Raw genomic sequence first — 14,125 nt, 5'->3', positions numbered from 1 at the left:
GTTTGTAGTTATGGGATTGTGGTTAGAGTAGTACTCTAGGTAAGTCTATGGTTGCCTAGAGTGGTTCTCAATCAGAGGCAGGAGTTTATCGTTGTCTCTGATTGGGAACCATATTCAGGCAGCCATATTCTTTAGGTCTCTTGTGGGTGATTGTTCCTGTCTTTGTGGCACCAGAGGACTGTTTTGTGTTGGGTTTTGTGGGTGATTGTTCCTGTGTTTGTGGCACCAGATAGGACTGTTTCGGTTTTTTCACGTTTCTTGTTTTGTAGATTGTTGTACTTTCATCTTTATTAAAGATGTACAAAACTAACCACGCTGCATTTTGGTCCGCCTCTCTTTCACCAGAAAACCGTTACAGCCATTGTTTACATCGTTACCTAGCAGCGTACTACTACTACCACCGGTAACTCCTCATGGATGATTTAAAAGTAACTTTTGATATTTATTTATTTTTACATTTGAAGAATGGTGCCAACAAGAAGAGGAGGTTATGAAAGAAATGAAACAAGAAGAAGAGGAAGTGGACCAGGAACCAAAGCCAAGAGAGAGAGATTTTGTTTAACATGTAATTCCCCAAAAATCTGATAAAGATAGGGGTCAAAATGACTGGATCCCCTGTTTTCAATACTCCAGCACCCTCCCCTTGTGAGGATAATGACAATGAGCCTTTTTCTAAAATGTTTTATGAGATTGGAGAACACATTGGGAGTGATCTTAGACCATTCCTCCATACCTAATCTTTCCAGATCCTTGATATCCTTTGTCTGCGCTTATGGCAGCTTCATTAAATAGTACCCGCAAAACACCAGTCTCAATGTCAAGAGTGAAGAGACGACTCCGGGATGCTGGCCTTCTAGGCTGAGTTCCTCTGTCCAGCGTCTGTTCTTTTGTCCATCTTAATCTTTTATTTTGATTGACCAGTCTGAGAAATGGCTTTTCCTTTGCAACTCTGCCTAGAAGGCCAGCATCCCGGAGTCGTCTCTTCACTGTTGGCGTTGAGACTGGTGTTTTGCGGGTACTATTTAATGACGCTGCCATTTGAGGACTTGTAAGGCATCTGTTTCTCAAACTACATCACTGGGCAGAGGCAACCAGGTTTTTGGCTAAAATGTCCTGGTACCTGGTAAATTTCATGATGTTGTTGACATTAACAAGGGCCCCAGGACCAGTGTAAGCAAAACAGCCCCGTAACATCAAAGATCCACCACCATAACCATATTTAACAGTAGGGATGTTCTGCAGATGCATTGTTCTTTCTAAGGCCAAACCCACCATTAGTGTATGTGGCCAAAGACCTATATTTTCATGTCATCTGACAATAGCACTGCCTGGACTTAACTAAACAAATCAAATGTATTTAGATAGCCCTTCGTACATCAGTTGATATCTCAAAGTGCTGTACAGAAACCCAGCCTAAAACCCCAAACAGCAAGCAATGCAGGTGTAGAAGCATGGTGGCTAGGAAAAACTCGGAAGAAACCTAGAGAGGAACCAGGCTATGTGGGGTGGCCAGTCCTCTTCTGGCTGTGCCGGGTGGAGATTACAACAGAACATGGCCAAGATGTTCAAATGTTCATAAATGACCAGCATGGTCCAATAATAATAAGGCAGAACAGTTGAAACTGGAGCAGCAGCACGGCCAGGTGGACTGGGGACAGCAAGGAGTCATCACGTCAGGTATTCCTGAGGCATGGTCCTAGGGCTTAGGTCCTCTGAGAGAGAGAAAGAAAGAGAGAATTAGAGAGAGCACACTTAAATTCACACAGGACACCGAATAGGACAGGAGAAGTACTCCAGATATAACAAACTGACCCTAGCCCCCCGACACATAAACTACAGCAGCATAAATACTGGAGGCTGAGACAAGAGGGGTCAGGAGACACTGTGGCCCCATCCAAGGACACCCCCGGACAGGGCCAAACAGGAAGGATATAACCCCACCCACTTTTCCAAAGCACAGCCCCCACACCACTAGAGGGATATCTTCAACCACCAACGTACCATCCTGAGACAAGGCTGAGTATAGCCCACAAAGATCTCTGCCACGGCACAACCCAAGGGGGGGGCGCCAACCCAGACAGGATGATCACATCAGTGACTCAACCCACTCAGGTGATGCACCCCTCCCAGGGACGGTATGAGAGAGCCCCAGTAAGCCAGTGACTCAGCATTGGTACTTGGATTGGAACCGGTGCTATGGTCATATGACACGAAAATAGAGGTCTTTGGCCACACACACCAGCGGTGGGTTTAGCCTTTGATGTTATGGGGATGTTTGCTTCCTAGGGCCCTTATTAAGGTCAACGGCATCATGGACTTTACCAAGTACCAGGACATTTTAGCCAAAAACCTGGTTGCCTCTCCCAGGAGGCTGAAACTTGGCCGCAAGTGGATCTTCCAGCAAGACAATAACCCCAATATGGCACGACTGCCATATTGCATCTCCATCCCAAAACCCTTGTTTGGAAGAGTACTTCGCCAGACTGCCAAGAACCTTGCCCTCATCCAGGCCAGAGACACAGTAGTGATGACACCAAAGGCCTAGTTGATCTCTGCACCAGACAGGATGCTCGTCACCATTCCTGGGGTCCAACATGTACGCTGCGGCATGTATGGGCTTCAGGCAGAAGTCTTCATGCTTTTTGAAGAAGTCGCAGGGCAGTATGAATTTCTTCTCTTACATCTGCAAGCAGAGTCTGGACATCAGACAGGATGGCATTGTCTCCCTCAATCCGTGCAATGGCTACTGCTACAGGTTGCAGGATTTTCAGGCTGCTTCCCACTCTCTCTCAAAATACATAATCCAGGAGGATCCTCTTGATGGGGCTGTCCATATTGGCAGACTGTGATATGGCCATTTCTTCACTCCTTCCCCTCTAGGAGACTGTCAAACATGACAACACCACCCCAAAGGATGTTGCTGGGCAGCTTCAATGTGCTGCTCTTATTCTTCTCACTTTGCTTGGTGAGGTAGATTTCTTCTACAACTTGATTACCCTTTCATACCTAACCAATTCATTGGCTCTCTTGTAGAGTGTATCCATTGTTTCAGTGCCATGATGTCCTTGAGGAGCAGATTCAATGCATGAGCAGCACAGCCAATGGGTGTGATGTGAGGGTAGGACTCCTCCACTTTAGACCAAGCAGCCTTCATGTTCACAGCATTGTCTGTCACCAGTGAAAATACCTTCTGTGGTCCAAGGTCATCGATGACTGCCTTCAGCTCATCTGCAATGTAGAGACCGGTGTGTCTGTTGTCCCTTGTGTCTGTGCTCTTGTAGAATACTGGTTGAGGGGTGGAGATGATGTAGTTAATTATTCCTTGCCCACAAACATTCAACCACCCATCAGAGATGATTGCAATACAGTCTGCTTTCTCTATGATTTGCTTGACCTTCAGTTGAACTCTGTTGAACTCTGCATCCAGCAAATTAGTATATAAAGCATATCTGGTGGGAGGGGTGTATGCTGGGCAAAGAACATTCAGAAATCTCTTCCAATACACATTGCCTGTGAGCATCAGAGGTAAACCAGTTGCATACACAGCTCGAGCAAGATATTCATCAGCATTTCCCTGACTACGTTCCTCCAATGAGTCAAAAAAAACTTCAGATTCCAGGAGGACCATGAGCTGTATCGATGAGGTGTCTGATTCATCATTTTCACCTCGAATAGAAGTAGAGGGACTTTTGTCTGAGATTGCTTTTTGTCAGCGCTGAAGAAACTTTATGCACTTGGCCAGATCATTCTGCATCTTTGTTGCATTCTTCACATATGATTTGGTACATTATTTGCAGATGTACACAGCTTTTCCTTCTACATTAGCTGCAGTGAAATGTCTCCACACATCAGATAGTGCCTGTGGCATTTTCCTGTAAAGATTAGGAAAGAAATGAGTACAATTCCATGTAAAGATAAATAGTTAAGCAGTTTGATTAGACAACAACTTTGTAAGATAAATGTTTTAAAAAGAAACACGTATGGAAACAGGTGAATTAACATTCCTCAGTTAGCAGGCTCAAGCGAGCTAAAACCCACATGGTAGCAAAAACTAACTAGCAGAAATTGTTAACAAGTTAGAAATTCTTTAAACACACTTTGCTGTAGGCTACTATTTACTAGTTAAACAAAAATCATGTTTGTCATATAACATATATTCACCCCACCATATTCACCCCACCCAGTATTGTAAAACTTACCAGAAAGCATGTAGTCCTTGTCTCAGACAGTGTAGTAGTGTGGGCTCAATAGCATCTCATTAGTGTGCAAGATCTTTAGAAGCAGCTGTACATGTGATTGAAGACTGCACTGCACATGTGATGGAAGAATGCACTGTGCATGCAGAGGATTGCAATTCCATTGAATTGGGGATAGTTTAACCAAAATATGCCACAAGACCTAGAATTGCCTTATGTGTATCCCACAAAAAAGGTTCACTGTTATAAGCTAACTTTTTTGATGAATTTAAGCAAAATTCCCCAAATTAACTTCCCATGGAAAATTTCAGTAAAAATTATGGAAATTTACCGAAAAGTTTCCGACCCTTTGCAACCCTACCCCAAGCACACATCAAAATCCACAAAAAAATAGTTAATTGACCACACAATCACATTTTGAAATGTCCATCTCAGTCTCTGGACTTGAAAACCTGTGGTAGGGCAGTTCATAAGCGCAGACAAAGGATATAAAAGATCTGGAAGGGTTCTGTATGGAGGAATGGTCTAAGATCCCTCCCAATGTGTTCTCCAATCTCAGAAAACATTTTAGAAAAAGGCTCATTGTCGTCATCCTCGCAAGGGGAGGGTGTTGGAGTATTGAAAACAGGGGATCCAGTCATTTTGACCCGTTTTTTTTTTAAATACAATATAGGCTCAGTACTATTTTATACTGTATTTTTTCCTAATCTTTATCAAGGTATCCAATAATGGTAAGGCTAGTAGTATAAGTAGTGGTAGTAGTGCGTTGCTAGGCAACGACATAAACAATGGCACTTTTATATGAATGTACTGGCTATGTGTGTGTCGCCTAGTATGTCATGGGCAGGACAGGCTCTAACAATGGGAATTCCAATCCACCCGTTGTAAAAAGTTCAGTATTTGTATTATTTATACTATACAGTCTTTTTTGCTAATCTTTATCAAGGGATCCAATAATTCCAAAGCCCACTGTATTGGTGGTGTTGGGTGAAAAAAAGCTAAAGACAAATGTTTGTCTTGTATGGACTAATAAAGTAATCTCGTAACTCAGGAAGACAAGAAAGTCACACTTTTTCGCTTCATGTGCAGTGAGGTTGATTAACCAGTGACATTTAAGAAGAGAAATAGGCTACCATGTTTTAAAAAAGACGTGTGAAGGAGCTCGCTCACGCGCACACACCAAGGGCTGCACAATGAATCTAATTCACACCGAAATCTAAATATTGACATGTGCAATGTCTATATCGCAAGAGAGCCACACAGCAGCGTGTAACGCCCGTTTTTATAGTTTACTCTGTTTGTTGTCTCTCTCTCTCCCTCTGTCCTCTTGAGGCTGCTTCCCACACAAAAGCCCCACCCCTGTCAATCAAGCAGCGCAGTTCCTCCTTGCTGTAGGAATCACAATAAATATACCAAACTTTAGGAACACCTTCCTACCATTGAGTTGCCCTCAGAACAACCTCAATTAGTCGGGGCATGGGCTCTACAAGGTGTCGAAAGCGTTCTACAGGGACGCTGGCCCATGTTGACTCCAATGCTTCCCACAGTTTTGCCAAGTTGGCTGGATGTCCTTTGGGTGGTGGTCCATTCTTAATACACACGGGAAACTGTTGAGCGTGAAAAACCCAGCAGCTTTGCAGTTCTTGACATTAACTGGTGCGCCTGGCACCTACTACCATATCCTGTTCAAAGACACTTACATTTGTTTGTCTTGCCCTTTCACCCTCTGAATGGCACACATACACAATCCATGTCTCAAGGCTTTAAAAAACAAACATATTTAACCCATCTTCTCCCCTTCATCTACACTGATTGAAGTGGATTTAATAAGGGACATCACTAACGGATCATAGCTTTCACCTGGATTAATCTGGCCAGTCTATGTCATGGAAAGAGCAGGTATTCTTAATGTTTGTATACTCAGCGTAAGTTTACATGCTGTTCTGTCAAATGCAGTCAACAGATTGTTCCAAACAAGACAACTCTGCTTTCCACTTTGCTTCTTAATATAAATCATTTTATTTCTATGATTCCAACAGTTCACCTATCTAAAGAGTTATGATCTATATGTCTAGGCTGTTTACATGTTATCTAGACGTTTGTGACTAACTATTTGTTTTTGTGCCTATATTTACTGACTCCGGTCATATTGACTTGCCTAGTATGAACGACTTGTCGAACGACTTGTCGGTCATACTGACTTGACTAGCTAAATAAAGGTTAAATTAAAAATTAAAATTCACCCGGTGTTTTGTGCGCGTTCGTAAATTAATCTGTTACTCTACGCTCTGGCACACTCAGACGAGAGTGTTCTGAAATCGGAGTAGATAGCCAGAGTTAATTAACATATCTTGCATTCACAAGTTAACTGAATAAGCCGTTCAAGTTCTTGCTAGCTAACCAAATGACACCTGCATCTCTAGCTGTGTAGCCACCGAAAAACGATATGAGGGGAAAACGTCAGTCACTCACCCACTCCTTCAATGACTTGACATCCTCCTAGCAGCTAGCTACCTAGTTAACGTTAGGCTCCGCGTTTTTAGCTTGCTACATAAATAGATACACTTGAATGTCATTGTATGCTGTAGCGTTAATATTTCTCTTCAATGGAACTAAGGAGCACAAACCATGAAAAACTGCACCAGAACATTATTCCTCATCCACCAAACTTTACAGTTGGCACTATGCATTCGGGCAGGTAGCGTTCTCTTGGCATCCGCCAAAACCAGATTAGTCCGCTGGACTGCCAGACGGTGAAACGTTTCTACTGCTCCACAGTCCAATAGTGGCGAGCTTTACACCCCTCCAACTGACGCTTAGCATTGAGAATGCTAATCTTAGGGTTGTGTGCGGTTGCTCAACCATGGAAACCCACTTCATGAAGCTCCCGACGAACAGTTATTGCGCTGACGTTGCTTCCAGAGGCAGTTTGGAACTCTGTAGAGTGTTGCAACCGAGGACAGATGATTTTCACTTGGCGGTCCCGTTCTGTGAGCTTGTGTGGTCTACCACTTCGCGGCTGAGCCGTTGTTGCTCCTAGACTTTTCCACTTCACAATAACAGCATTTACAGTTGACCTGGGCAGCTCTAGCAGGGCATAAATTTGACAAACTGACTTGTTGGAAAGGTGGCATCCTATGACGGTGCCATGTCGAAAGTCACTGAGCTCTTCAGTAAGGCCATTCTATTGCCAATGTTTGTCTATAGAGATTGCATGGCTGTGTGCTCGATTTATATACCTGTTTATATACCTGTCAACAATGGGTGTGGCCGAATCTACTCATTTGAAGAGGTGTCCGCATACTTTGTATATGTAGTGTATTACGATTGTCTGTTTGTTTCATATCTACAAAGTAGTTAAAACGTTGTTAGTTCCACTTTAAGGTCATCTATAGTAAAGCTGATTTGCAGTAAATCCTATTTCTGATACAAGCTGATAGGGGGTCAGACATGAATGCGTAACACACACACACACAGTACCTCTTTCCCTTTCGTGTCTCCATTCTCTATCCACTCCACCGTGACACTCTCGTTGTCTTCATTCAGTGACGTCACCATGGCCTGGTGGATTCGACCTGCAAGATACATGTTATAAACATATAGATAACATCTGTATTGTAGACTACTACAGGCTACAGAACCAGAAAATCTTCATTCAGCCATGTGACCACGTCATGATGAATTCGTCCTGGCTGCCATTGACAAGAGAAAACACTTGTAGACTCATACAGTTATACACTCTTGACTATTGAAATGCAGCCATGACCAAAATACATTAGATCACACTGACCAAAGAGGAGGATGAGACCAGCCAGAATCTGCCAGGATGGGCAAGAGGCCTTCAAGTGACAGATGTGTCAATATCCCTGGATCTGATTGGTTGTCAAAAGCTTTTATGCATGTCAACATTAGATTGTTTGCCTTTTGTTATGTTACTGTACATGCAAAATGGTTTGTTTCCATAAGGTCTCATTCTAAACAGCTACAGCTCTTCTCTTTGCGATGAGTCCAAATTACAACAAACATACAAAAATACAGTCACACACAGTTGCTTGATAACAAATAGTCATACATTTGCAGATAATAAAACAATGAAGACATATTCATTGCTGCTGAAACACTAACAGAGCATGTATTTTGCTAGTCCTTCCCCAGAGCAAGAACAGGCGGGAATGAAATAAATAGCAACCAAATACTTTTCACTTTAGACTAACAAGCCCTACTTTATAAAGTAGTAGCTAGTAGGCTATATTCAGTGGCTACTGCCAGCTACAATACTAGGCTACTATGCGCAATGGGCGTGGTCCTGATGTTTGATTACATTTGTCTACTACTAGCACAGATCCGAGCAAAGACAACAGTCACAAATCATCATCATCATCATTCTGGAGATGCTCTTAGATGTATTCACCATACACCATATCACCCCATAATATCACACCCAGGGAATGAAGTGGATATGATAGGCCATTGTAATCTAATCACAAAGCAATGAAATCAAGATGATCACCCGATATTTGTTCAATGAGAGTGTAAGCTACTGTAATGACAAGCGCATGCATGCTAGAGCTGAACAGTCTACTGTGACTATTCCCACTTTGCCTGTTAGCTAAATGCTATAGCGGATGAATGGAGTATCATTGCCAGCCAGCCAGCACGGCCTATAACCGCACAGGTGGATGCATCCTCCCTGCTACTAGCTAGCCGGCTAGCCTTATCCACTAAAGGCTACGTCATTCAGGTAATAACCCATTTGATTGACAGCCGCTATGTCAGACAGGGACGCTATGTCAGACTGTGACGCTATGTCAGACAGGGACATGGCAATAGCGCCGAGCACAGATCTCCATGCCATTGCTACGCTAGTTATCCAACTCAGCATCCTGTCTGCCTAGGCGCTGCCTGGAAGCAACAAAGATGATGTAGCTAACGCGACAGCGCCTCAATGAAAAATGCATCTTCACCCAGCTAGCTAGCTAGCGGTCGACAAGGGGAGATCTCTGTCTTACCATCACTCCGTTTGATTTCCACGTAAATGCCGATTAGAATCTTTCCAAAGACAGCGACGGCCATCCCTCATGTGTGTAGTATGTGTGTGTATGGCTGTAATATGGGTGTGTAGTTGTTCAATTGGAGGGGGACCAAGTTGCGCCGCAGAGAAGAGAAATCGGGAGGAGGTCAGGAGGATAGAGGGAGAGACAGAAGTGCGCACGCGCCAAGACAACCTTCCCTCCTCCAGAACCGAGAAAACGCTAAAAAACCGAAGCATCCAAGAAGCCAGTTGGCTGCTATTTGTGCTTTTGTCTTCTAGCTACAATTATAATATTTATGCAATGTTCTGTTGATGTGCATTTGAGTGAAAAAGCAGCACGCTCACTATGTTGCAAGATAAGAGGCTTATGTGGACTTGGCTAATTCTATAAATGCGTATAATTCCCCATGTATAACCAAGGATTGAGAGTATAATAGTCTATAAGTATGTAATATTGTTATTTTAAAGGTTTACAATTTCAATAATTATGATATACACATGTATTATTATATGCATATCGTATATATGCTAAATTGGTCAACATGATTGTTAAATGCTCTGTTTAGATTGTGATATTATTATTGTACTAGGCTAAATGTTAATCTCCTCTTGATTTCACATGCACTTTATTATTATGAAAAACAAATCTGGATGATATTAACTGTGTGCCTCTCCATAGCTGCATCGGAAGAACAGTCTGTCTGCATCTCAATCAGTCAGTGATGCAGTTGTCATTACAGACATGGTCGTAGAATGCACCCTTGGGAATCTACAAAGAATCACATTGTAGAAGAAGCAAAACACCAGTACCACAACTCTGTCATCAAGTTTGTAAAAACTTGTTTTCTAGATCAAGTTGTTCCCAACCCCACTTATACATTAAGATCTCCACAGAACATTGACTATTGGAATTGATAAGTAAGTACTTATTTTCATCAAGCCCAACAGAAGAGAAAGTTGATTGGGGCCACTATACACTGACTATACAGTGTGTTGTGCAGGTTGACGTTTATTGTCATGAGTCTTGTCCTGGAGGCAGTACTGCGCAGAACTGTTAGCCTTAGACCAACTGCAAAGTCAAAATAAGCTAAATTCATGAAAACAAAAATGTGCTTTTTGTTTTAATTCAAGTTTAGGGTTAGGAATTACGGTTTTCAGTGTGGTTAGGGTTAGGTTTAAAATCAGACATTATTACTTTGTGGCTGTGCCAGCTATTGACCACACTGCAGAGCTGCCTCCAGAACAAGATTCAGGACAAGAAACGCTAACCTGCGAGAGGTATAGTCCCATCTTGTCATTCCCACCTTGAACCATACCATGGCAGCAGAGGGCCATCTAGTAGGCATCTCTAACATGGGCCCTATTTTAATATTTGATAAACGCATCCTAATCTCACCTATTTGATTGGAAGATTCCGGCAAGGAAGTGAGAACGGAGGGATGTATATTTAACTTTTTAAAACAGGTCCTTCATTTGTATTTCTCATGTGGTATTTTACGTTTCACTTTGTGTTGCTTAAGAAAGATATGGTTTGGTGAGTTGTTGGATAGTTTTGTGCTGTTCTAAATCTAATATAACTCATTAATATAGGTCAAACACAAGTTAATCCCAGTCAGACATCCATACAGTCAGTCAGAACACGACACTGTTAGTCACTCTGTGGATGGTGAGGATGATGATGAGGATGATGATGCATTCACAGTGTCTCACATATGCAGAGTCATCTGTCAGGGAAACTAACAGCAGTAACACTGTCCCTCCTCTACCCAGCCCTGAGCTGCAGCTGTCACTTCTACACAGACAGAACCACAATCCAATCCAAAAGATGAATGAAGCTGCCTGCCTCTCTTCTCTCTCGCTCTCTCTCACGCACGAATGCACGCACGCACACACACATACCCTGCATCTCTCTTCCTGTCAATCCAGAGGGCCCATCCATTCCCCAAGGTGTCGGCCATCGTTGTCTGGCCTATCTGTTTCCCCAGCAACCAAGTCCCTTGCTGTCAGCTGTGAGGGACTACCTTCTGTCTGTCTGCTTTGTCTCCTACTGGATTAAGGAGGACATAGTACAGCTTGATGGTGTTTGATGATTGTTCTTTGTTTGTGTGTATAGGGGTGGATGCGTATGTGGAGAGAGACTGTGTGTGTGTGTGTGCGTGTATGGAGTGTATGGGTGTACAATATCCAAAATAGACATGATTTTCCCTACGATCAAAGGAAGTACTTAACAAATAGCCCCATTGGCACCAAGTCATATTTATTACATTATCATCGCCATAGAAATACCTCTTCCCCAAACAGATTGGTCAGTCGGACACAGTGACTGAACTGTAAGCCCATAAGCCCAGAGCAGCCTGCCATGCATAGGCAATATGGAGATCATTCGCATTATTTTACATACCAATATCTCATGTAATGCAGGCAGCGATCGCTGGGAGTCTATTTTGCGGTCATGGATAATTCAGGATGCGAGCAGACCATGCATATGGAGATCCTTTGTAGGGGGCTGAGGAGGATTTGGAGATTGCTCAATTCACCCCTCATTCAGCCTCCTTTCCACTCCTCACTCCCCACTGTAATAGCACAGGCCTCGCTTTCAAGCCGTAATAAGGAAATGTTGTATACCGGTACCTCCATCCATCCCTCCAGGGCTGCAGTCATGTCTAAGTCTATGGTCACTAACCCTGGCATGTCCAGTATTGCCATTACCACTGTGCAGCCAAGACTGAGTGAGTGTGTACGCTCTCACAAGCTAAAGCAATGCTCTCTACTTATTTGCCCCCCCCCCCCTCTCTCTCACAGAATGCCCATCTAAATGAAAGCATGTCAGCCCTGCTTAGGCCTGCGTAGCTCTAATGGTGAATCCTCATTATTAATTTCCTTAGAGACTTTGCTTTTCAACATGGCTGCAACTGTAGAAAGGCCTGTCATGCCGTTCCACTGTCTGTCCATGGTCTGGCATGCAGATAGCTGGCTCCAAGATAACCCGGGCATGTCTTCCTCACTCCACATTCCATGTGTGTGTGTGTGTGTGCGTGCATGCTGTGACATGGCAGACATCCCAGGACTAATTACCATTGTCATGGAAGTAGATCAGAGCTGGACAGAACAGTCAGGAGGGAGGAGCATTTACAACCAACATTCAGTGTTCTGTGTTCTTAGTGGACAGTGTGAGCCATAGGAATAGAATGACTACTATGCACATACCGGCCACAGAACCCTGATTACAATGGGAATGTCCATTCTAATGTAGTTCTATGTTGGGAGCAGAGGCAGGGAAACAGATTCTGTGTCTAATGGTTTCTGGCAGCGATGGGCCCTTAGTCCTGTTCACTGGAGCCGCAACATCCCCCCAGGGATACACCGGCTGTTAGAGCTACCCCTCCTCTATATTCTATCACTCTATTGCTCCTGTCCTCTCTTTGTTACACACGTCATTAAAAAGAAGAAAGTTCTGCATATATCTGATGTACTCTTATAGCTAGACTACATATCCTCTATATCCCCTCAAATCCTATACCCATCCATCTTTTTAATAGGAAATGTATTTTCAACCAAACTCTGTGGAGTCCAATTTTCAGGGTAGAAGTTCTAAATTGGGATTTATATGTTTTAGTATTTATGTAATCTTGGGAATCACATATGAGTAGTTGAACTGTTTTCTTGTCTTGGGATAAGGTTTTGCTAGGGTTAGGCTGGGGTGTGGACATCAAGCTAAGGTTAAGGTTTTGACTAGGGTTAGGCTGGGGTGTGGACATGAAGCTAAGGTAAGGGTAGGGGTTAGGGTTTTGGCTAGTTTGGGTTGAGTAGGGGTGTAGACATGAAGCTAGGGTTAGGGTTATGGTTAGTGTTTTTGGATAGTAGTCTATTAGTACGTTCACCAAGACACAAAGAGGAGAGGGAGGAGGAGAGAGGGTAGGAGGAGAGGTGGGGAAGAGGATAGGTGGGGGGGGGGGGGGGGGGGGGGGGTGCAAAGGAGGAGGAGCGTGAAAGGGGAAACGGGTGAGGAGACCTCTCGGGACAGGATGCATCACTTTGAAGTGCATTCTGGGATAGCTTGCTGCATTCTGGGATAGCAGTGCAGCCAGACTTTTCACATATCCCATATCAGCTACATAAACTATAAACAGTGGTCTCTCGCTCTCTCTCATATAAAATGTTAATTTGACTACTGAGACTTGTCAACTGCTGGAAAATGTATATCTTGTCAGTTGATCTTCCTTGTGTTTCTCAACATGTTATAATCGATTTTTTGTCCGAGAGGCAGCAAATGTCCTTTATCTTTCAGCCAGAGTGTTCCTGTGTTCTTCATGCCCGGCCTGCCATACTGCTTCTTGTCATTTATTTCAATATGGCCACTTCATGGTTAGATGATAAAGCCATTATCTGAGCTATTCAATATCTGTCACACACCGTCACCATACGGGTAGGAATTAATTTTCTCCCGTGATGATGCAGGAGCCGTCCCCTGAACCCAGATGACATTTCTTTGTCAATTTTTATTTGAAAATATATATTTCACCAAATGGGCGTGCCATTCAGATTGTCACGCAGGGCCACGCTCAGAACCTATGTGAATCTCTGTCAGTGGAGCACAGAGCTGTCACAATAGGAATCAATGAGATTGGGGCGGCAGGGTAGCCTAGTGGTTAGAGCGTTGGACTAGTTGCAAGTTCAAATCCCCGAGCTGACTAGGTACAAATCTGTCGTTCTGCCCCTGAACGTCATTGAAAATAAGAATTTGTTCTTAACTGACTTGCCTAGTAAGATAAAATAAATGGTGTGATGGTGACAAACTGCTGGGGATGACAGTAAAAAGAGGGGGGACTGGGAGGAGTAGTGGGGAATCTGTCATGAACGTTACCATCACCAGATGCTATTATATTGCCACATTAAT

General features: G+C 43.4%; 1 protein-coding gene across 1 annotated transcript in view; it reads right to left on the bottom strand.

Moving 5' to 3' along the window:
• The window catches only part of LOC110537072 (kinesin-like protein KIF2A), a 28,040-nt gene extending 18,654 nt beyond the window's left edge, over positions 1-9,386 (bottom strand). The window contains exons 1-2 of the mRNA XM_036937057.1: positions 9,206-9,386; positions 7,677-7,771 (exon numbers count right to left, since the gene is read on the bottom strand). Of these exons, the coding sequence (XP_036792952.1) occupies positions 7,677-7,771; positions 9,206-9,269 (159 nt within the window). The 5' untranslated portion in view covers positions 9,270-9,386. The remainder of the gene's footprint in view (positions 1-7,676; positions 7,772-9,205) is intronic.
• Between the last annotated feature and the right edge of the window lie 4,739 nt (positions 9,387-14,125).

This window comes from Oncorhynchus mykiss, chromosome 12 (genome assembly GCF_013265735.2).
Source record: "Oncorhynchus mykiss isolate Arlee chromosome 12, USDA_OmykA_1.1, whole genome shotgun sequence".
In the NCBI taxonomy this organism is placed as follows: Eukaryota; Metazoa; Chordata; class Actinopteri; order Salmoniformes; family Salmonidae; genus Oncorhynchus; species Oncorhynchus mykiss.
Note: the sequence above shows the minus strand (reverse complement) of the source record. Positions and strands in the feature narration are given on the sequence as shown.